The 22,643-nt window shown below is 47.4% G+C and overlaps 2 protein-coding genes across 4 annotated transcripts in view; one reads left to right on the top strand and one right to left on the bottom strand.

Moving 5' to 3' along the window:
- The window catches only part of LSP1 (lymphocyte specific protein 1), a 53,532-nt gene extending 31,920 nt beyond the window's left edge, over positions 1-21,612 (top strand). For all 3 annotated transcript variants that reach the window (XM_062000344.1, XM_062000342.1, XM_062000343.1), the window contains 8 exons: positions 2,999-3,194; positions 5,063-5,185; positions 8,124-8,167; positions 8,341-8,422; positions 8,780-8,920; positions 9,601-9,681; positions 10,531-10,642; positions 20,259-21,612. In XM_062000344.1, the coding sequence (XP_061856328.1) occupies positions 2,999-3,194; positions 5,063-5,185; positions 8,124-8,167; positions 8,341-8,422; positions 8,780-8,920; positions 9,601-9,681; positions 10,531-10,617 (754 nt within the window). In that variant the 3' untranslated portion in view covers positions 10,618-10,642; positions 20,259-21,612. The remainder of the gene's footprint in view (positions 1-2,998; positions 3,195-5,062; positions 5,186-8,123; positions 8,168-8,340; positions 8,423-8,779; positions 8,921-9,600; positions 9,682-10,530; positions 10,643-20,258) is intronic.
- PRR33 (proline rich 33) lies at positions 14,678-16,407 on the bottom strand. The gene has a single exon (XM_061999681.1). It carries the CDS (start codon positions 16,405-16,407, stop codon positions 14,767-14,769), a length of 1,641 nt encoding a protein of 546 aa, XP_061855665.1. The 3' UTR covers positions 14,678-14,766.
- Positions 21,613-22,643: the final 1,031 nt, after the last annotated feature.

Genomic DNA, 22,643 nt, shown 5'->3' with positions numbered 1-22,643 from the left:
ACACCATCCACCTGCATGTGAACTCCTGAACTCAGCTCTCTTGGCAGCTTGATTTTTATAGGGAATTTTTCCCCTGTGATGACACAACCACTTCTTTGCCCTAAGACTGAAAAAATGCCAGAGATTAATATTTACTGATGAACAAATAAATAAAGCTCGCCTTTTTCCCAAACCCTGTTGCTTAACCGCTCTACAAGCTGTACCTTTGCAGCCCTGACTCCACAAGCATTGCTCAAGAACCTCAAGTGTTGATTATCATATCTGTGGGAGCCATTAGAGAGCGGCCCCAGCTGCTTTTCAACATGCTGCCTATTTTTCCACCCCTCTTGCAAAGAGATTTTTTTGAAGAGAAAGGCTCCTGCTATTCCCTCCTTGGTCTTCAAAAGAGAATTAGCTGGAAAGGTTGTGTTATTCTATCCAGAAACTGCTCCTTGGGTTTAAAGGGGGTGGCTGTAGAGGATTTTTGTTAGATGCTGGTAGGAAGAGGCAGCTGAAGGGGCTTAGGCCCTGTGGGCTTGCTTGGGAGTGAGCTTTTTGCAAAAGCTGGGCTTGCTTCCTGGGAGGAGGCTGTGCCCTATAAAGCCCCTTGAGCAGCTTTGCCCTTGCTCCCCTGCCTCACCTGAAGGGCAGGCTGGGAGCACAGGTAGGCTTGGTTTCCTGCTGGGATGCCCTTTGCTGGGAGAAGCAGTGCTGTGGCTGAGGTTTCCCAACTCCCTTCTCCCTTCCTGAACTGAATATGGAGCAAACCCTGGCTTTCACATGAAGAATGCTTTGGTGGTGGTTATGACTTGGGATGGAGTTGCTCTCTGAATGGAGCTAAACCAGCTTGTGTCTCTACCGAGTGCCTTGATGCTGAGACATGTTTTCTTTGACTTCTGTTTCCCCTCTTTGAGATCCATACTATCAGCTGCATGCAAGAGGGTGGGGGCTGTGTCAGGCTAGCTGTCTCCTGTGCAGAATTGCTGTGGTGCAAAACACTGCATCATATCTGCAGGCCTTAAATTTTAATATGAGCTTGCCCTTTAGTTGAGGGCATTGCTGGCATCCTGGTTAAGATAAATGAGTTCCATAGGCCTTCAGAGCCTGTTTGTTGTTGGTGACTGTGCTGTTGGGGGAGGATGGCTGGTAGCAAGCTGGCATATGCATCAGCTTTTTCCCCAGGTAGTCAGTGAGGAGGGCTAGACAGTGGCTGTCCTGTGAGCTGCCTTCCCACCAGCAGGGAAGTGGGTGAAAAAGTCTTGCTTTAACTTTTTTTTTGTGTCTTTTGGTGCTGGCTGGCGAGGCAGAAGCATTAAGTCAGCCTTGCCCTTTGGCAGCTGCATGCTAGCCAGCTCTTTAGCCTTGCTGTCACAACCTGGGGGATTTTCTAAGGAATGGGTGGAAGGATAAAGCTATTCTCTGGCCAAAGAAAGCAAGATGGCAATAACATCTTGCTGCATGTCTGTGAGCCAGTGAGAGCTCTGGAGTTATGTGCTCCCAAAGGCATGGGCTGCTCTGCTTCTGCAAAGCTGATTGCTTAAACACATACTCCTGGGTCGCTGTGGCCTTTGGAACCTGGAGGAATCCTCCTGTGCAGACCCCATTGTGCTTTTTTTTTTTTTTCAACCCTAAGCTATGGGGTGACTCCTGCTGCTTTGGGGCTCCTTTGTTTTGCTGTGCTATGACATGAGTGACGTGAGTAGTGGTATAGCGTATTCCAGTGGATGAAATCAAGACTTGCAGTCAGGTGCAGATATGGCATTGCTTGTGAAGCACTGTGCCATGCCAGCAAAACCCACCATGTGAGTGGCTGTGCAAGTCTTGCCGTGCAGTTTAACTTCAGCTAGGGAAAAGGGGAACCTTGGGAAGCATGTTCACATGTCGTTGATTGGATCCTTCTCCAGTGAGAGGTTCTGTTACTGTGGAAGATGAGTTTAGGCAGAGAAAAGCTATATTTGATGCTCCAAGTTGAATTGATGTTGGGAAATGTGGGGGCAGAGTCAGATCTGTGTTTGTGCCCCAGAACCACAGAGCATGCTGACTCATCTGGGATTTTGGCTGTAGCCCAGCAGAGGACTGGGCCAGCACCCCACCATGGTGGCAGTGTTGTCTCTGCCTGGGCTCTGAGCAGAGGACTGGTCTCTGTTTTCCTGTCTTGCCCATGGTGAGGCTCGAAGGATACAGATCCATTCAGCTCTGAAGCCACAACTCTTAGTTGAACTGCCTCATGGACATTCAAAGTATGGAAGTGCCATGTAACTAAACATGAGCCAGCAGTGTGTGGTGTCCTGGCTTGTATCAGGAGTAGTGTGGCCAGCAGCACCAGAGAAGTGATTATGCCCCTTGTACTCAGTGCTGGTGAGGCCCTACCTCGAGCGCTGTGTTCAGTGCTGGGCCCCTCACTACAAGAAGGATGTTGAGTTGCTGGAGCATGTCCACAGACAGGCAACAAAGCTGGTGAATGTTCTGGAGAACAATTCTGATGAGGAGCAGCTGAGGGAGGTGGGGTTGCTGAGCCTGGAGGAGGCTGAGGGGAGATGTGATCCCTCTCTACAGCTACCTGAAAGGACATTGTAGTGAGGTGGAGGGTCAGTCTCTTCTCCTAAGTAACGAGTGATAGGACAAGAAGAAATGGCCTCAAGTTGTGCCAAGGGAGTTTTAGATTGGAGTTTAGGAAGAACTTGTTAGACGCTGTCCCAGGCTGCCCAGGGAGGTGGTGGAGACCCTGTCCCTGGAGATATTTAGAAGATGTATAGCTGAGTTGCTGAGGGACATGGGTCAGTGTTGGGCTTGGTACTGTGAGGTTAGTGGTTGGACTCAATGGTCTTGAAAGCCTTTTTCAACTGAAACAATTCTATGATTCTGTTACATCTGGGTGCCTGGATCTGGATGAGACCATGAAGGGGCTGTGAGCCCTGGTGTAACACACTGAGCAAACTGTAGGCTTAGAGGAGTGATAAAATTTGATTTCTAGGGGGCTGAGCACCTGGCTTCTTTGACCTCTCTTCCTCTCCTCTAGGTCTTCACGACAGTCATATGAAGAAGAGGACAGTGGTGTGAGGGAAGCTGAAGTCAAAATGGAGCAGATCCAGCTGGATCACGAAAGCCTGGAGGAGATCCGGGAGGAGAATGTGATTATCAGAGAGGAAGAGAGGCTGCACCAGGAGGAAGAACAGGTCCAAGAGCAGGAGGAAGAGGAGAGAGCTGAGCAAGAGGTGGGATCAATGGCAGCCTCTGCCATCCTGTGAGTGGTGCGTTTGCTCCCAGAGTTAGGGTGGTTGAGTTGTGTGCCTGCAATACTGGGAAGGAAAGTGTTAATATTTCTCCTGTGGTTTTGTGGGTTGTTGAGGAGAACTCAATCTAAATTTTGCTGCTTATCTTTCCTCTCCCCTGCCTTTATTGCACCTTTGGAGCACTTTAGCTTGATGTATCTCTAAATCTTGCATTGCTCCCAGATGAGGTTTTCTTTCTTTGCTTTTCTGATCAGGTGTAATTCCTGGTTAATGTGAGAGGCAAAGCTGTAGGTTGGGTGGTGTGCAAGTCTGTTAGGGTGGCTGAGCTTCTAATATCTCTTGTTGTAAATGGCTTTTGACTTGCTGAGACTAATATGCTTTTTGTATTTGAACTTCATGTGTGACTCCTATCTTTTTATTCCAAAGACAGCTGCTGTCTTTCTGCCTCTAAATGAAAAATTCACATTTTCCTATCTCAATAGTGGTAAGAAGTCTTTATTAACTGGTGCAAGGACCCCTTTCCATATAATTTTGAAACATAGAATGTGGAAGATTTCTCTGCTTTCCACCTCAAATGACACATGAGCATTTTCCTGGGTATTTTGAAGTTAGATAGTGTTGTGGTTTGGCCCAGCTAGTACAGCAGCACCACTCGACAGTCTCTTGCTCGGTGCCCCCATTCACCCTCACCCTCATTAGGATGGCAAAGGCCCCAGCAAAATGGGAATAAAAAGATAAGCAAAGTTGTTGTGGATTGAGACAAGGGCAGGGAGGGCTGGCTGCCAATTATGGTTCTGGGCAAAACAGACTCCAATACTCAGAGAGGAAAATAGGAAAGTTTATTCTACTGCTTACACGAGACAGAACGGAATAAAAGCAAAAAGGGAGTAGGATGATGAGAAAACTACAACCAGCACTTTAAGATCTCCCTCCCCCATCCCTCCTTTCTTCCCGGGCCCAGCTCACTGCTCCCGATATCTCTACCTTCTCGCCCCACAACGGCTCAGGGGGGCAGGGAATGGGGGATGTGGTCAGTCTCTCACAGATGGGCTCTGTCACTTCTCTCTTCTTAGATGAGGGTGACTCCTGGCTTTCTTCCCCTGCTCCAACACGGGGTTCCTCCCCCAGGACACAGTCCTTAACGAACTTCTCTGGTGTAGGTTGTTCCCAGCAGCTGCAGCTTTTGGCGGTACAGGGTCCCTCACACGGGACGCAGTCCTTGGTGAATATCTCTGGCGTGGATTCTTCACTGCGGTTGCAGTTTCTGCAGATACAGGGTCCCTCCCACGGGACATGGCCTCCTCTGGCCATAGTCACTGCCCCTGGCACAGGGTTCTTAGCAAAATGGGTCTCTGCCTTTGCTGCATCTTTAACAAAATGCAAACAAATCAAAGCTTCACCAGTCCTCTCTGTAGAATGCAGGGGAGTCTCTGCTCCAGCACACCTCCTCCTCTCTTTCCTCACCGACCTTGGAGTCTGCATGGTTGTTTCTCTCACTCTTCCTACTCCTTGCACCACTATCCAGAAGAAGGGGCAGAAGAAGGAAGAAACAGGAAGAAGCCTTCTCTTCTGGCTTCTTCTTAAAAGGTGATTGTGGAGGTGTCTATGACTCAGTCCCAGAAGTGGGTCTGGCTCAGAGCTGGGGAGAGTTTCAGGCAATTTCTTACAGGAGCCATTTTTACAGTCCCTTCCCCTTTACCAGAAAAGGCTGTCATGTCAAACCATGACAGATGGTGTGAACTCAAAAGTTTCTATAAAGCAGGAAGCCTAGGAGACAGGAAAATCACTTTTATTGCAAAGCAAGCAGTTTCACCAGCTCACTTTCTGACTTGCTCATTTCCTGCACTCAGGAGAAGAAGAGAAGGAGAAATGCAGAAGAAGAAACATCAGAAAAACGTCAGAAGGCCTCAAGCCCCACCAGCCTGGAGGAGGAAGACCTGTGCTCTGACCACACCGCAATGTCCTCCACCAAGGTTTGTGTCCCTGGGCCTCTCTGGAGGCAATGACTGCTGTAGAGCACCTAGCCAAGGATGAAGGAGGCTGATCCAGGGTTTGTGGTAATGTAGAGTGTGAACTCTGTTATTCCACTCATGTGACAGGCTGGGACAAATCACTTGATCAATTTCCCTCATCTTCCTTGGTTGTCAACCTTCTCTTTACCTGCTTGAGCTATTGGAGGCTGTCCCTGTCTCTGTGTCTGTGTATACTTTGCCAGCCATTGAGGACGCTGGAGATTACTGTAATACTGAGGAAGGTGTCTGTGCTTCCAGCTTGTGAATTTAATCGAGGACTACATGTGAACTTAATCAGAAAATGAAATTTCTCTTCCCACCCTCTAACTTGAAGCACTGGAATTTCCGTGTCTTCCTTAGAATAAAATCAGAAAGTATGACTTAAGCTTTTTAAACAAACTGAGATTCCTGACCTGTGAAGCATCCTGTCCTTCCCAGTCACATCTGTCTGCATTAATGCTCTTGTGAAACATCCATTTTAACACGACCTGAACGGCATCTCGTGACTGCTGTTGCATTTAATACAGCTCCTCAGTTCTGTGCAGGTCCTTTTAAATACAATAGATACAGATAACTGATTTCTGCAGTGAATGACTTTTTGTCTGTAGGCTCTAAGCTTGTTGATGATAGCGCTGAGGGAAATGGCGAGGAGCTTAGGCAGCCTGTTAATCTGCTGTTAGTATTATCTTTGCTTTTTTTTGCATTTAGATCTATGCTATTTGTTTCTTAGTCAATAGTTCCTGGACAGAGAAGACTGTATGAGCTCTTCCTCTTGCACCGGTAAACAGATTGTAAGAGGAAGATTTTTTTAATCTAAAGTCATCAGATTCTTGCTCTTTGTGGAGGAGTCAAATAAAAAGAGAGGAGAAAGGGTGGGTTTGGATGCAGTCTGTGTGCTAATGTTAAGTTTGAAAAGTGGGCTGGGGGTGGCCAAAGCATATCTCTGGTGTGGGACTGATGGAGAAATGTAGGAAACACTTCCAGTGCCTTTGATGTGCTGAAACATTTGCCATTACAACCCCAAAACACACATAGTTTCCTGACCTGAGCTTAACTGCTGCTAGCCCAGGGAGAAAGGTTTAGAAATATGGTCTCTGGGTTTTAAAACAGTGATGTCAGAGCTCACCAGTTTTCCAAGCTGAATGTAAAGTGCTTCAGCAAAAATATGAGCTTGGGATGTTTCCAAAGGAAGGAGGTTCTTTACACCCCAGCTAGCAGAGCTTTGTTCAAACACAAAGAATTCAACACCTTGACCACTAAGAAGGTGTTTTGGTATGGGATTGCTCAGCAGAACCACTGCTTGTAGTGGAAGGAACATCTGTGGTGAGTGGTGAGCCCCATGCCAGCTGTGGAGGCCAGGCACATAGCTGGGGCAGATGGGTGCTGGGCTGCAGTGTGATTGGGTGTTTGGTGGTGGCAGGGTGAAGGGTCATGTACCAGCCCTGTTTTGTTCCAGCCTGCTTGTGAGCTCTTGAGTTTTGAGGTTCACCAAGGGAACAACTGTACTTGCTTCTGGCCTTCAGAAAGGGCTTTGAGCTGGAGAAATGTATGAATTTTGCTGCAAGGAATTGCCCTGCGAGGAGGTGGTCTCTGCATAGCTTAAGGAAAGTTTGTTCCCACCTGGACTGTCCTGTTGAGATTACTGTCACCTACAGCTTTTTTCCAGGCCTCCCTATGTTTAAGGTGATGCTCATCTGTGACCTTTTGGAAGTGCCTGTGGGTGGTTTGCACCTGCACAGCATCTCTTTGGTACACATGGCAAAGTTTTACTCCTATTGATGTCTTACTTGCTCATAGTTGAGAAGCTGAGACATAGTTGGAGGTCTACCAGATTCCCCTTTCAGATGCTTTTATGCCCTGTGAGGTGGCAGCCTACCCATCAATGTCCCAGAGGGATGAGCAGCCCAATCTCTGAAGTCAAAGCTGGGAGACAAGCATGGATTCCTGCAGCACTGAGTAAAGGAGCAAGCTGGCAGCAGGCAGATAGCCTGCCCAGCAGGAAAAGCTGGCTACTGGGATACCTGCCATGCTGCTGTGTGAGGACCCTGCAGAGTGACCCTCCCTAGCACATCTGTCTTAGCTTGGATCACCTTGTCTAGGGACTGTGCTATCCTCTAACGGATCTTGTGTTCTTGGGCACAGCTGTTAAAAGTCCTGCCGCACTGTCTTGTCTTTTGCTTAACTAAAATTTAGCACCAGCATCCTGAAAGCCTCTTAAAATGAGCACTTAGCAGGTAAAAAGCAGCGCTAACTTGGTAGGCAATGTTTCTTGTGGCACAGGGAGAAGTTATTCAGGAAGAGAAGTCTTTTTACTTGGTTGCAGCTCCTTGTCTCTATAGGAGCTGGTATTAAGAGCAAGCCTCTGCTTTGACTTGAAAGTGATTTTTTTTCCCTTTGTGCTTTTGTTTTCTGGGTCATGAAAGAGCTGTGAGATTTAGCAACATTTCAGCTTTCCTTTGTTCAGTGGCTGTGAAGTGTTTGCTTGGCCAAAGAGTTCTTGCACAGGAGCTTCTTGTGCAAAACTCTTTCTTGATGGCTGGACCTGAAGGGCCACTTTGCAAGTGGTTCCATGTGCTGACTTGCCTTGTGTCCTCCTCTGGTGTGGGTGAGTTTATGTAAGTCATGCCTGTTCTGCTCCCATGCTTCGCTTCTCTTCTACAGACGTGGCTGGCAGTGCTGTGGTGCTTTTGGTTGGAATTCTGCTCACCTGCTTTGGAAAGGAGGAGAGGTGATGCTCACTGTCTCTGACCAGTGTGGGAACACGGTACTAAGGCATTTATAACCAAAATCTGGTTGAGGGATCAGGAAAGAGAAATAGTTGAGTCATGGTCAGCTGAGGTGACCCATGTCCATCTGAGGTCCATGGGCAAAAGTAATACTTTTGTCTTTCCTGTTTTAGATCACGGACAGAACCGAGTCACTGAACCGCTCAATAAAGAAAAGGTATTTCTAGGGTTGACCTCAGGGTAAAGCAAGACCCTTCCTGCAAATGGTGGGTGTCAGAGAGCCCTGCTGTGGGGATGGGCAGGAGCAACAGGCTGCCTGTGGCCCTCAATGTCCTGCCTTCTGCTTGAGGCACTGGAGGAGTCACCTTAAATCTCTTCTGTCCTCTCCAGTAACAGTGTAAAGAAGACTCAATCTCCCCTCCCTGTGTCGAAGATCGATGACAGGCTGGAGCAGTACACACAGGCTATTGAGGTAGGCTGCTGTCGTGGGGTTTGTCTGTTCCCACTCCAAGGAGTCCTCTTTGCTGCGCATTGCTCTCCCACCTTGCCTTACCATCTGGGAGGTGACATCTCTTGGATGGGAACAACCCTTTTTCCTGTCTCTATCTCCCTCCACCACATAAAGTAGGGTTTTTTTAGTGAACCATCCCATCCTTTTTTCCTCATGTTCCCTGCTTAAAGGGTGGGAGCATCTGGCAGAAGCTAGCAAGACCTTAGTGTCACCTTTTACAACCCCTTGTCACCAACCACCTCCAATTACAAGGGAAGGGGCAGGGGGATGAAGGAGCACATGTTCTGTGATATCCATCTTTCTCCATTTATTTTCCAGACATCCACAAAGGCTCCAAAACCTGTCCGACAGCCCTCTCTTGACCTTCCCACCACAAGCATGGTTGTAGCCAGCACGAAAAGCCTCTGGGAGACGGGAGAAGTCGCAGCACAGTCTGCAGTGAAGTCCTCATCCTGTAAGGTACAGCATGCTTGCAGGACTTGCCTCGCTTGTACAGGGAGAGAGGGGCTGGCCTCTTGACTTTGCTTCATCCATGCCAAGGGCCTAAATTGTTCCTTTATGGTACAGCCAGGTGAGCCTCTGAGATACTAGTTGAGGCACTGTTTTGAAATGGGAATAAAATAAGCTGGTGGGGAGAATGTGTGTATCTTCTACAGGGGCTAGAACTGAGCTCCAGTTGTTGAGCACAAAGTTGTATCTAGTACCAAGATGATAAATTCTATATGCTTGGAAAATGCAAAGAGTATTAAGTATTGCTTTTCTAATAATGTCACTTTCTGGGCATTGAGACTGATTCTATAAATCATTGGTTGTAAATCTGTGTTTATGTGAGCAAAATTCCTTCCATGTAAAATGCATCTTGATGCTAAAATGTCTTAAATAGTTAATGAACTTAAGGAAATAAACATTTTGGATCTTTGATCCAGGCTCTTGAAAAGAGTAAGATAAAGGAAAACATAGGATGTACTGGGAATAGGAAGAAGTTTTCAGAGTCATGGGCTTTGCCTGCAGCTGTTGTAAGTCTGATGTGATATTGTAAATAAAAAAGAGGGTCAGATGTGTGGATTTGAAAGGGACATGAACAAAGGCATGTTCATCAGTGTTAGCGGTGAAGGGTAATGAAAATCTCATCTTCTCAGGATATCGTGGCTGGAGACATCGTGAGTAAGAGAAGCCTTTGGGAACAGAAAGGCAATCCCAAACCCGAGACCAATGTCAAGGTGAGTTAGTATCTGTGTGAGAATGACAGCACTTGCTCTGCTGTGAAAAGGAAGAGCTCTTGGCTGGGTGGGAATTATTGAGAAGATGGTACTGTTTTGCATGGACAAGGGCTGCTTGTATCTGTCAACACAGTCACATACCTAGGAGCTCTTCCCAACAGTGAGCTGCTATTGCTTCAGCCCTAGTAAAAATAGGGGCAAAAATCATTTTATAGCCAGAAATACTGAAGGCTCTCTTGAGTAGCATGTTATTCTCAGCCCATGAGCTGGGAGCCTCAGACTTCTATGCTCAAATTGAAATGCTAATGTGAGTTACTTTGCTCTTGTCATACTTTTTAATCTTGAGAGTAAAGAAAACATGCAGAATTAGATGGAAATGAACCTAAGACAGCATCAACACTTGCAGGTGGATCTGAGGTACTTTGTGGGAATGCCTGTTAAAATGCAGCAAGCAGCTGCTGCTCAAACTGTCCAGACTAGGAGAGGAAGAGCAAAATATCTTGACTGTTCCTGTATAGATTCTGCTGCTGGTATGTGGTAGATGAACTAGCTCTTGCCGTGGGTGAAAGCAGCCTTGGCTTGATGGGGTCTGGGCTTTTAGATGGGCCCTCCCTCATGAGACCTGGCATTACATTTTCCCTTCCCTATTACACATTCTGTGCTTTGCTGTGTTACTTTAAGCTTGGAGAAAATGTTGGTGGATCTGTGAAAAGGGCAGGAGGGGAGTACAGAGTAGACTGCCTCCAGACCCTCAGGGATTACAGACACTGTATTCCATGCTCCTCTGGCTTCAGTTATTTGATCTTGAGACAAATGCTGACTTTGGCTCTTTCTTTTTCTCCTATTCAGTCCAATCCTGGCAAAAAGTATAAATTTGTTGCAACAGGCCATGGCCAGTACAAGAAGGTGTTGATAGATGATGCTGCAGAGCAATAGCACGCCCAGAGAACTCATTAACCAGGTAGGTGGGATTAACACAGCCCTGGTGCCTTTCTGGCAGAGCATTGGGGTTGGCTCTGCCACACTTTGGGGGAGTCAGAAGGTCTTGTATGGTAGCAGCTGGAGCCTTTTGCTTCTGGGTAAACACCTGACTTGAGCTAGAGAGAAGTGGATGCGTAGTAGGGGTTTGTTTTGGTCTCTGATTTTCTGATGCTTCTTGGAACCTGGATACCTGTGTGTGTTTAATCTGCAGAATAAGGCCCTTAGCTACTGCTGTTTGACTGTTAGTTCAAAGGAACAGCTTCTACTGTTTTTTCTTATGCTCTCTTATGTTGCAAGGAGAAGTAGGTAGCTGGAGATCATTCTGGCTGAGCATGGGTGCTAGTGTACTCCTGAAATTCAGATGCTTCTCAGGTCTAAATCCCAGGTTTACTGAATTAATCAGGGGGGAAACTTTGAATGATTTCTGTAACCTCTTGGAACTAGTCCATAATAGGGTTTTAGCAAGGGGGACAGGAACATCTGCTGTGCTGGGTAGACCAACAGAGCAGAAGGACTGTCCTCTGATGTGTTGCAAGGGGGAAAGCAGAGCTGGATTGCTGCCTCTGTGCCCTCTTGAAATGGTCTTTGAATCTTGTGCTCATATTGTGTTTATGTTAATAGATACCCTGGTGTTATCTTGAGTGGATAATGGTAGAGGGTTGCGACAGTAAGCAGGAATGGTGTAAAGGAAGGTGATAACTGGTTGGATCCAGCCGGGCAGCATCTGGCACAGTGAGAAGAGAGGAAGTTGTTGGGAGTGAAAATACTTATTCTTCTATTTCCTAGTATAAAAAAGAAGCTTTATTTCTTAGCCAAGATTATAAATAGCTCTGTCTGCTACAAAACACCTTTTGTTTCTGAATTCTTCTGGGGGCTGTGTTCTGGTGTGGTTTTGTGGGGTTTTTTACCTCAAGGAGCTGGCTTCTGAGTACAGGATATTGTTTTGTTTGTGTTGTGGGTTTTTTCCTTTTGTGGTGCTCATTTAGAAGAGAAGCTCTCTTGAATGCCACTTTGAGATGGGCAGCAGTACAAACCCAAGCCTGCCCAAAGCTATCTTTTCCAGTTGTAAAGAAGGAGGAGCTCATAGGACTTGTATCCTCAACTTGCTTCTCTGCCTGTGGCTTTCAGAAACGTGTTTTAAGGTCTCCGCTTTGATCAGTCCTCTTCTTTCTCCTGGAGTCTGTTTCCATTCACTAGGTGGGATCCTCAGCTTCAGTTCTTCATAGCAAACAGGTTTTGCTAGGTCCTCAGCAGGTTGTATTTGTCTTATCTAAGTGTCTGCAAGCAGCTCAAAGGAAAGTGCCTTTGGCTCTGGTCTTTTTCCATCATCTGTTCTGGAAAGGCCAGTGACTGTCACAGGATATTGCCTAGAATCCACTCAGTACTCCAAACACCCACTCTTGCCCTGTGGGCTTGTTCACAAGGAAAGAATTTTTTGAGACTAGCAAAATGCCTGTGATAGCTGAAGGATCTTGGCTCATTTCTCAGGGTTTTAGCTGGCTGTTTTCTGTGCTGTGAGGTCTCTGCTCTCAGCTCTTTTCTACATCCTTGAACTATGTTCATCCTTTTTCCTTCCTACGGAGTCCCTTCTTGGGTACTTTTTTACTCCCAAACCTTTCTGACTCATCTCCTTGTCACATTCTCAGCACCACTGTATTAGCTTTCTAGTTGCTTGAGCACAGGTACAGTTTTTTTACCTGCCCTCCCTCCCTGAGCTGCAGGACCTCTGAGCAGACTTGTGGAGCAAGTGGTTTTCTCTATATGGCAATTTGGGCTCTTAGCAACTGCCTGAAGCTATTTGACATAGAAAAGCAACCAAATTCTGTGTTCAAAGTGTTCCTCTTGCCTTGGTCAGCATGGCAGCTCAGATTGGGACACACTGCTATGGTTCCCAGCATAGGGCTGCTGGTGGAAAGGCATCTGTCCTTTCTGTGATGCTCTTGTGCCAAGGTCTGTCTCGGCAGGAGTTGCTGTGTGCTTTTGCCCTTCACCCTTGGGGCAGAAGAGCTAAACCTTGCAGCCAGACCTGCCTTCCTCTGCCTCCCACTGCAGGAACTACTATCCCCGCTGATGATTCTCTGTCCTCCATCCCTGTGCAGTGGGGCTGGCATGTGGACACAGCCTGCGAAAAGCCCAGCGGATGAAAAACGTAAGCCTTGTGAGAGACACTGGCTTGTTCTGGGTGGTCATCCTCACTGCAGGACAAAGTGGGTTAAAGCACAGTTGCTTCTGAAGCTTATCTCTGACCAGTTTAATTTAATCTTCCAAGTGTAATCAATATTGGCTGTTTTGCTTCATGCCGGTGCCGGGGATCTTGTGAATGCAACCCCTTGTGTGTAGGCATCCATCTGCCTGTCTGGCTGTGCTACAGTAAGGTGCCATGTTATCACTGTCTGTTGAGGTCTCTTGATCTGCATTAGGCATTCCACGTGTTTTACTCTGCCCTCTTTGATTTCTGACTCTGTGTTGCTGCATGGATGTCTCTGCATAGCCTTCTCTTGCACCATGTTGAGTTATCCGGTGGGAGGCTTCTTGGGGATCCACTCATGATTACTGCTCTGTTTCCAACCTACCTCTTTCCAGCTTTTGCTTGGAAAACTGGTGGATTGGAGAAATCTAAACTTTAGATATGTGGGTTATTATTCCTTCTCATTTTTTTTCCCCTTAAAATAGGGAAGGGGTTACAAAATAGAGAGGGTAAGAATAGGGAAGGAGTTACAGAATAGAGAGGGTAAGAATAGGGAAGGAGTTACAAAATAGAGAGGGTAGGACCAGCAAAGTGAAAACTTCAGTGAAGATTTGATGATAACTGAGCTGCTCTTGCAGCATCATTGCAAAATTGGAAGACTTTAAAAACAGCAAAAGGGGCCCTTGGTTTTATTCTAACTCTGTTTGCAGTTTGGCTTGGGGAAATTCCAGTTAGCTCCATATCCTCTGGACAAAAAGAGAATGTAAAGAGCTGTGTATCAAGTTTCCTTGGACTAAACATAGCAATCCTGTATTAGCTGTGTAGGAACATCCCAGGGTATGACATAGTCCCTTGTGAAACAGAAATAGCCAGTGTCCAGCTTTCATGCTTGTAAGCCTGATGGTGATGTAAAGGGGGAAATGTAATGCTGGAAAGCACATTTTTCTCTGTGAATGGACAGGGTTGGGGATTTTGTTTTAAATAGCGTTTTTTCAGGACATCAGGCACCAGTTGGTATGCAGCTTTCGCTATGTTCCCCCTGAAAATGAGACTATGTGAGGTTAGCAGAATCCCCCAGAAAACAGCACCGTATTAAATCCAATGCAGATTTGGATACCCACAGGGTGAAGCAGGCTCTTGTTGCATATCATGAAAACACCAGCCCCTAGATGTAAAGCACAGTAAAATACAGATCAAACTTGATCACTATAACAAATCTAGTCTCCTGTGCCCTACAATTTAGTCGACTGACCTTGGACGACATCAAATGATGATGCCCAGTTTTTTAGGCAGGGGAAATGGTATGTGAGAGCAGGACGGATATCTTATGCTGTCCCTTGTCTGCATCCTGAGAGAATGAAGAGTTTCCACCTTGTTCTCAGCAAATGGCTGTGGGGTGCACTTTCAGTGGAGAAGCTGAAGAGATGTGTACCCTCTCTGAGGTCAGTTTCAAAGAGCCCTTAGAGGAGTTGTGGAGCAACCCAGGTTCATTTATGTTGTTTCATCTACAGCTACTTCTAGGATTTATCTTGGTCTTAAACACATCAAAGTAAATTCAGATTCCATCATCCTCTTTTAAACTGGGCTTCTTCTACAGGCAATCCGCCCTCTTCACTGTGTGTCTTCACCATGCAACTGTATCCAGTGCTGCTTGTTGGCTCTCTTAAAAACAATTGCATGTATGTTTTCCAGGCTTGTGACCCGTGAATGTGGCACGTTGTGCGTTTAAGCTTATATATATATGGAGAGTAACCCTTAAACCCACAGCATGAGGCTGCTGGCTTGGAGGGGTTTTATTTCATTTTATTTTTCCCTTACACTTGGTTCTATTTAGCAGTAAACCAGTCATAGGTGATGTCTTACATGGTGTCGTGTAGGAACCTCCAGAGATGTGGACCTGGTGGAAGTGCTAGGCTTCAGTGGACTGACCATCCTGATGCCATTCTGTTAAAGCTCTTGGCGTGCTCCTCGGGCTCTTTGGGTCTAAACCGGCTCACCTCAAACACGGTGCTGAACTTTGTCATGGGTTTGGAGGCCAGTTCTTTCAGTTTCCGGGCATCAAAGCGTGGCTTATGTAGAAGGATGGGTAGGCGGCGGGGAAGAAAGAAGCTTTCCTCCTTATGTGCCTTCTTCTCTGCTGCTTGCTGCTTCTTCTCCTTGTTGACTGCAACCTGATATAAAATAGCATCCCACATCCTCATGGCCCTTGATTTAAACAGCCTGTGGTCTTGACTGACAATTGCTTGAGAGCTGTCCTTCTCCTTACTCCTTTCCTCCTCTCCTAGCTTTTCCTCCTTGGGCTCTGGGAAGCTGGGTGTTTCTGGTCGCACCATCAAGTGCTTCCTGAGGCGATGCCAGCCACTGACTCTAGCTCCAGGAGGATTTGCTGCTTCTGATGATGGTGCTGACTCAGCTTTGAGGGGAGGGCTGCTGTTTGGTAAGCTGGGGGTCACCTGAGATTGAACAACATGTTCTTCCCTGGTGTCTGTGGAGGTGGCCTCGGTACTGACAGCTTGTGCTGGCGTTGCTGTCCCTGGCTGTGCTTGCCTCCAGGGAGTGCTGGGTGTTGATGATTTTAGGATGTTGTCATCTTGCTTGGGTAATTCAGGAGTGCGCTCTGATCCAGCTATTTTGGAGTCATTTTCATGGGTCATAGGCTTATTGATGTGGGCATCAGGGAAGCTGGGCTTGGGTGAAGGGGCCTTAGTGGGCTCTTCAGTTGGAGGAAGAGTTGGAGCTTGATTAGAAGGCTCTGCCTCTGCAGCAGAAAGGAGGGGAGGGTTCAGTGCAGGAGCCACTGCCTTACTATCATCAAGTGGGGTGGGTGTCTGCCCTAGAGATTCTTCCGAGTTTTGGGCTACTTTGGGTACTAGAGAAGAAGACCTCATGTCTTCATGGCTAACTGATCCTTGGGTCTGGATTGATGTGGGTGTCTTAGCTCTGGGTGGCTTCACACTGTGGAAATAAATGTGTGCCTTGGTGACGTGGGTAACCTCTGATGTGTTTTCTTTACTGGGTGTGCTGAAAGAAGGAGGCTGGTGCAGAAGAGATATGGAAGGGTCGTGTGAGGAGGGTTGGTGGGTGTCTGCGCCTTCAGGCTGCTGTGGAGTCTCCAGAGCTCCTGGCATTTGTAGCAGGGGCAGGGCTGTGGAGGTGGTGAGCATGAGGTGTTCTGCGATGCGCCGCTGCTCGGTGACCTTGAGGGTGAAAGGCCTGCTCCTGCGGAGAGGGGAGGGCAGACGGGGGGCAGGAGGGGGCATGGGCAGGCGGGCTGGAGGGCTGGTGGCCACGGGCGCTGCTGCCCTGGGAGTCTCTGCTGCTGCAGGGCTCTCATTGTGCTCCACGTCAGAGCTGGCCTCGTTCACAGGGGAGAGGCTGGAGCGGAAGGGCTTGGCTTGCTCTGCAGTTCGGATGGCGTTCTTCTTGGCAGCCTTCTTCAGCAGACGCTGGAGCCGCAGGTTGTCCTTCCCGGGCTTTGGAAGGGTGGGAGGAGGAGAGAGGTGGCGGTGGATGGGAGCGGGCTGGGTGGTAGATGATACTGTTATCAGCATTGTCATCTCCTGGAAGGAAACACAAAGCTTAGAGTTGGTGTGGGCTTAGCCTTGGGCTACACTCTGAAATATTCATACCCAAGGCCTCCTCTTCCTCTCTCCAAAAGCTATGAGTGTAGAGTCGGCATTGTGAAAGAAGAGCACCAGTCTTGCTTTCTTTAGTCTCCCAAGGTAGCCTCAGCCAGTCTTGAGGGTGATGTGGCAGAGCAAGAGATCTGCTGGGGGGAAACTGTATCGCCAAACGTGGAACTCCTCTGTTCAGTTAGCACAAAATCCAGAGAGCACTTCTTGGGATGTTTTGTGTCTTGGCAAACCCTAAGGGGATTTGGAAGGAAACTTTGAGAAACGGAGCAGGACTGAAACTTTGAAGCTTTGAAACATTCTCTAGAGGCACAAATTAATATTTCATGGCTTTCCAAATTCCAATTATTAATACTCTGATGCTGTGTACAACAGAACACCCGTAAGCTACATGACATTTTAGTCTTGATTGATTTCAAGTGGCAGAGACGTCCCTGTGAAATGCAGGACCTTAAAGTTTATCTGGTGAGAAAGTGCTTTGTCACAACATTAGCTCTGACTGGTCTTTTCTTCAAACACAGTGGCAACCTGCTGCATCTGCTCTCAAGGTGCTAGTTTCTTCTTTCCCATGGGGGAGCATTGCTGTTTTCCTGCCTGTAATATTAATTCTTCAGTGAAACAGAAGAATGGGATTGTGGTCTGGGTCAGATATTGCCCCCAGTGGTAATTGCAGCTGGACCCTCTCTGGCCACCACTGTGCTGCTCCCAGGGGGATGCACGGCCTCTTTTCCCATTCTTTGTCACTAACTCACACCATCTCCTTTTCTTTCTAGTGAGTGCTAGTCAGATTTCCTGCACAATGGAGCCAAAGGTCTGTCTTGGGGATAGAAAGATAAAACTAGTCTCAGTACTTCTCTTTCTTTTCCTGAGCAAGTCTGGGGAGCATCAAACACTCAGCCTCTGACTTGCAATGACTCTTTGGCAGGCCCCAGAAAGAAATTTGACTCTACCCTGGCTCTCAGCACAAAGTTGCTGAGTTTTGCTGTGAAATGAGGCATAAATCACTCAGACCCTTAATCCCCAGTGCAGATACATCCTGAAATAAGGAAGAGGAGGAGGGCTGATGTCAGGGTTGCTCAGAGGGGCTACTGCATGTGCTCTGCTTGGTTCCTGGTGACTCCCAACCTGCTCTCATCGATGGGGATGTGTGCATGATACCTACCGTGGGGGAACACTATCCCAAATAAAACCCTTAAAGACAGAAGAGCTGTTTGGGTTTCAGTTCCTGGTGCTGCCTTTGGGCTTTCAGTGCTAGTTGTCAGCACTGAGCTGGGAAGGTGATCTGTACTGAGCAAAAGGGTGGTGTGTCTACCAAAACTGACTGTGAGTGGGGGGAAGAGGGATAACTCTTTTTTCCAAAAAAATAAAAAGGCAGCAGCAAATGAAAGCACTGAAGAGGTGCTTTGGGGCACCAAGCCTTCAAGGTCAAGCCCTCACCACAGTGAACAAGCTGTCCTCCAGAGCAGAGACTGGTGGGCAGGATCTGGGATGTGCCATGGAAATGGGGCACTGCTACCAACAGATTTCCTCAGCACAGGAATAGTCAAAGGGCTGGAACACCTCTCCTGTGAGGACAGCCTGAGAGAGCTGGAGACTAGAAGCCTGGAGTGGACAAGGTTCTGGGGAGACCTTGTTTTGGCCTTTTTATTCTTGAAGGAGGCTTACAAGAAAGATGGAGACAGACTTTTGAGTAGGACCTGGAGCAACAGGACAAGGAGTAAACTGAAAGAGGATAGATTCAGACTAGTTAGAAGGAAGAAATTTTTTACGATGAGGGTAGTGATACAGTGGAAGATGTTGTCCAGAGAGATTGTAGGTGCCCTGTCACTGAAGACATTCAAGGCTAGGTTCTGAGCAACCTGACCTAGTTGAAGATGTCTATGCTTATTGCAAGGAGATTGCAGTAGATGACCTTTAAAGATCCCTTCCACCCTAAACCGTTCTGTGATTTATCTCAGCTGAAGGCATGAGTAACCCCCTGCTGTTTTGGCGAGGGGATTTGTGCCAGCTGAGAATGACAACTGTTGGCCGTTCCCAGTGCCTGATCAGATTCATGCTTAAGGCAGAGGTCTGGGGTCAGGGCTTGCTCAGTTCCAAGAGCTACACTTAGAATAAAGGCCCCAAAAAAGGCTGAGAGCCTGTTTCTTCATCATACCTGCCCTCCTCTCCAGCCTTGTGGATATTCTGGATTATTCTGGGTCAGAAAGTAAAAATACCTCAGTTGGAGAGGTGTGTACTTTATTTTGTGCGACATTACTCTGATCTGTTTGTTTAGGGATTGCTGTTTGCTTGTGTGACTTAGCTGCTACAAGGTGAGCTAGCACATGCATCTGATGTTAGGGTTGGTTGTGCAATGATTTCATCTGCTCCTGGTCAATGTGGTTCCATGGACAGCCTGTACTAGGAGATGAGCTGTGGTCTAGCAGCACTGGTAAACCAGAGTTATTAGGTTGATCTGCTTCAGGCTTGTGTTGGAAATACTAAGGCAGTGAACTTCCCAACTACTGATCAGCTCTTTGAGTGATTTCCTTGTCTTTTGAACCGCTGCACCTCAGAAAAATGCAGCTTTGCATGGGTCAGAGGAGGATCTTGATTGGGATTTGCTTCAAACTGCCAGGTGCTACTGAGTAGGGCATGGGGGATTCTGGGACTGGGAAGTTTAGCTATAACCTGCATGCAGCAGGAAGACTTACCCTCTATTTCCGAAGTTAGAGGCTGTTTCGTGCCCCATAACATGAAGATTTATGATCTCTTACAAGAGTCTGTGCTCTTAAAGTCGCTCTTGCTACTATCTCAGCATCCCATGCAGCTTGAAACTCACAGTGCTGTGGGACTTGGAGACCTTGTGGGTGGTAACTTCAGTGGCATGTGACTGAGCTGGGGTCTGTGTGTGTGACTAGTGAGGCAGAGAAATGCTAAGAAACAGCAAAAGGAAATTGGCTCTTAATTTATGTGCCTTCACTGTCATGCTTGGCTTTGCTTGACGAGCCTCCTTCAGAGCTTTGTTGTACTCAGGAGGAATTCTGCAACAAGCAAGATTCGGGGACGTTTTCCTTCCTACAGTGTAGTGAAGTAAAAGCAAGGGGACAGACTGACTTGCTTTATTGCCAGATCTGAGGTCCATAAATCAGGGACAATGGGAGAAATGCTGCCTGAGAAACTTGGGTGGATTTGTGATAAGCTCGAAGGAAATTGAGCCAGAAGCTGAGTCAAGAAGCTTTCAAAGAGGTCAGCATCTTTGCTACTGGTTGGGCACTCTGTGGGCAGAGGGGAGATCACCCGCTCTTGGACCCTAACTGTTCCCCTGTGCTCCACTCCATCTGCAATTAAACCCAAAATGGGAATAGTGTGGAGTGTGGCCTGGGCAGGTGCCAGAAGACCTTGGGCACAGCAGCTGCCAGTGCACAGGGCAGGAGCTGTGGGAAGCTGACTTGGGTGCAGATGGGCTTTGGGTAATGGGCTCTTGGCCATGGGAGCTCGCTCAGGCTGGGGAGAAAGCCTGCTGAGCCCTTGCTTCTCAGGCTCTGGGCTCCCCTTGCCCCTTGGCCACTGGGCAGGAGTAGCCTGGGCAGCCATCACTCTGCCCTGGGCATGTAGCATGGGTGACGGTCCTGCAGTGCTGAAGCTTTGTGGGCTGGTTCATGGGCTTTGTGGAAGTGGGTAAGGGAGAAGCACCTGTAATGGCTAGACAAGATATGCAGCCTCTGTACAGCTCAGGGCCTTGCTTATGACAGGCCAAATGATGTGCATAAACTTGTTGTTTTCTTGTCTTGCAGCTGAGCTTGGTCCTGGCTCGATGCAACTCTCAGTGCCACTATTTCCTCTGCTCCTCAGAAGATAATTGAAGGATAATTCTCCTCTTCTGCCTGATGTCAGTCTGCTTTGGTACATCGTGACTGCTTTTGAGGTGTCAGCAATGCTTCATGCTGCCTCTGGTTGGATGAAAGGAACTAGATCATCTGGCAAAACCCACCCCCATTTCAACTTTCTCTGTGACTCTTTGGCTAAATGTTTCTACGGTTTTTGTTGTTGATTTTTTATCTGTCTCTGCTATGGAGATGGGAGGCTGTGACTCTGTTCTCTCTCTTCTTTATCAAGTGTTGGAAGAGAGGGATGTGCTGCCCTGCTCAGTTGGCAGAGCTTTTGCTACATGATGAAGAATTTCTGCTGTGGCTCTTGGCTGCTAGGTGATGGGAGAGAGGGAGCTCAGCAGCTTCTGGTAGAAGAATTAGTCTTTGAAATGAGGGCAGTGTCCTGAGTGTGAGGAGATGGCAAGGACCCCTTGTCACCCTGTTGGTACCAGCTGTGGGTAAAATCTTACCCTGTTTACAATGCAGCCTCTGTCCGTCTACATCATCCATCTGCTGCTGTCTGTACCTCAAATCACATTCAACTTAGTCCTGTGTTTTTCTTTAGTTCTCAGGTCATCCTTTAATCAGTTACATACCCATGCCAGAATGTTCCTGCCACTTCTCTGCCTCAACAGTGGCAGCAGCAGCTTTGTCTCAAATGGTTGCTGCCGCCATCTCCCTCTCTCATGCAGACTGGAGGTCTCCTTGCCTAGGTGAGGAGTGTTGCCCACTGGTATCATCTCTCTTCTCTGGGGAAAGGGATATGCTTGTTTTCTAACCCGTGGGCTCCAGTGCCAGCGATTGAAACACTTCTTGTGAATGTCAGAGGTGGTGGGCATGTCAACAACCTGCCTGCTGCACTCTGGGAGATGGGTGGGATGTCTGCAAATTTGCTACTGCTCTTATGCTGGAAGCTGCTGTAGTGAAAAGGCATCCCAGTTTGTTATTGGGGCAGGTCAGGGCTTGTTGTGAGCGTGAGTAAGCTGAGCCCCAGTGACACTCTGGCCTGGGGCCTGAACTCCATAGATCAGTTCCCAGGGCTGTTTCTGAACTCTCACATCTTCATACTTCATGATGTTAGCATGTCCCCCATCCCTTCAATAAAGTCTTACTCCTACCCTCTTCCCACATCAATATGATTTTGCAACTTGTTTCTCCTGGAGAGGAGGGCAGGTTCTCTCTCCTCCTGCATCAGTGTGCTTTCTGCTTTAAATTTACTCATCCTGGATTTTTTTTGGTAAGCATTTAATAAAATTTGAAGATGTTGTAGCAATGGCAACTGTGTGAGGATTTTGTTGACATAGGAGTTCCTGCTACAAAGTAGTTTTACAAGACCTTACAACTCTTCACTTTAGCAGAAAGAGAAGAAACATCAGGCTTAGTGACAAGAAGAAGAGCTTAATGTGTGCATGAAAGGGGACAGGCCCACAGCACATTGGGGAGAACCTTGTCATTTTTACTGGGGATAATTGAGTGTAAAATGGGAATAAAAGGCATTTAGAGATGAGAATGCCTATAGATTGATCATCTAGGAGAAGCACAGAGCTGACCTCCTCAACTAGTAGACCTGAGCAGCATCACAGGCATTAACCAAAATCACTGGCAAGGTCAGCTGTAATAAAAAAATCATCTATAGCCTTCTTGTGCAGCCTAGATGAGGGCAATAGAGCTGTCTGTACAGGAGCCTAGCTCTCTTCTGACCTCACTTATCTGAAACCACCCCATGAAAAGCCTTTTTATGGAGATGACCTTCCAAGTTGTAATGTTTCTATAATACAGAGACAGCAAGTAGTTGGTGCTGCCTTCACTTGTGCTTTCCAAAATGTGAGGAACAGCAAAGTTCTCACTTCTTCCTATCATCTTTCAGCTTATGGATACCCTTGTACTCTCCATTCTGTGCTTCAACTCCTCCTGGAGGCAGGAATTCAAGTCTGTAGAGCATCATCTGACCCTTCCACCCTTCCTCTGCCATGCTGGGATTTTCAAGTAAGGCCATGGCAGTACCAATACAGAGTACAGAGGTGTCCTGGCTTGAGGTGGAAGCTATGCTGCTATGCTACTGTGCCCTTGCATACATGCAGACTGGTTGTACCAACTTGTTTCATCCGTGTTCTGCAGTTGGCAGATGGAAAGGATGACCAGAAACTATTCCTGAGCCCTGAAAGCTTGGATAGCACAGAAAGGCCCCAAAGGCTGTTTGTGTGAGATTCCTTCTCTAAGGATGGTTAATCTGCAGGATGTACATTGTCCATGGGGACCTAGATGTGGTTTCAACAGAAACAGCTGCTGCAACTCAGGTTCTGGCCACAG

This window comes from Colius striatus, chromosome 7 (assembly GCF_028858725.1).
Source record: "Colius striatus isolate bColStr4 chromosome 7, bColStr4.1.hap1, whole genome shotgun sequence".
Lineage (NCBI taxonomy): Eukaryota > Metazoa > Chordata > Aves > Coliiformes > Coliidae > Colius > Colius striatus.
This window is presented reverse-complemented; position numbering and strand designations above follow the sequence as displayed.

Bases quoted from the DNA above. Each gene is read 5' to 3' on its own strand.
- PRR33 (XM_061999681.1), bottom strand. From the start codon at position 16,407: ATGACAATGCTGATAACAGTATCATCTACCACCCAGCCCGCTCCCATC.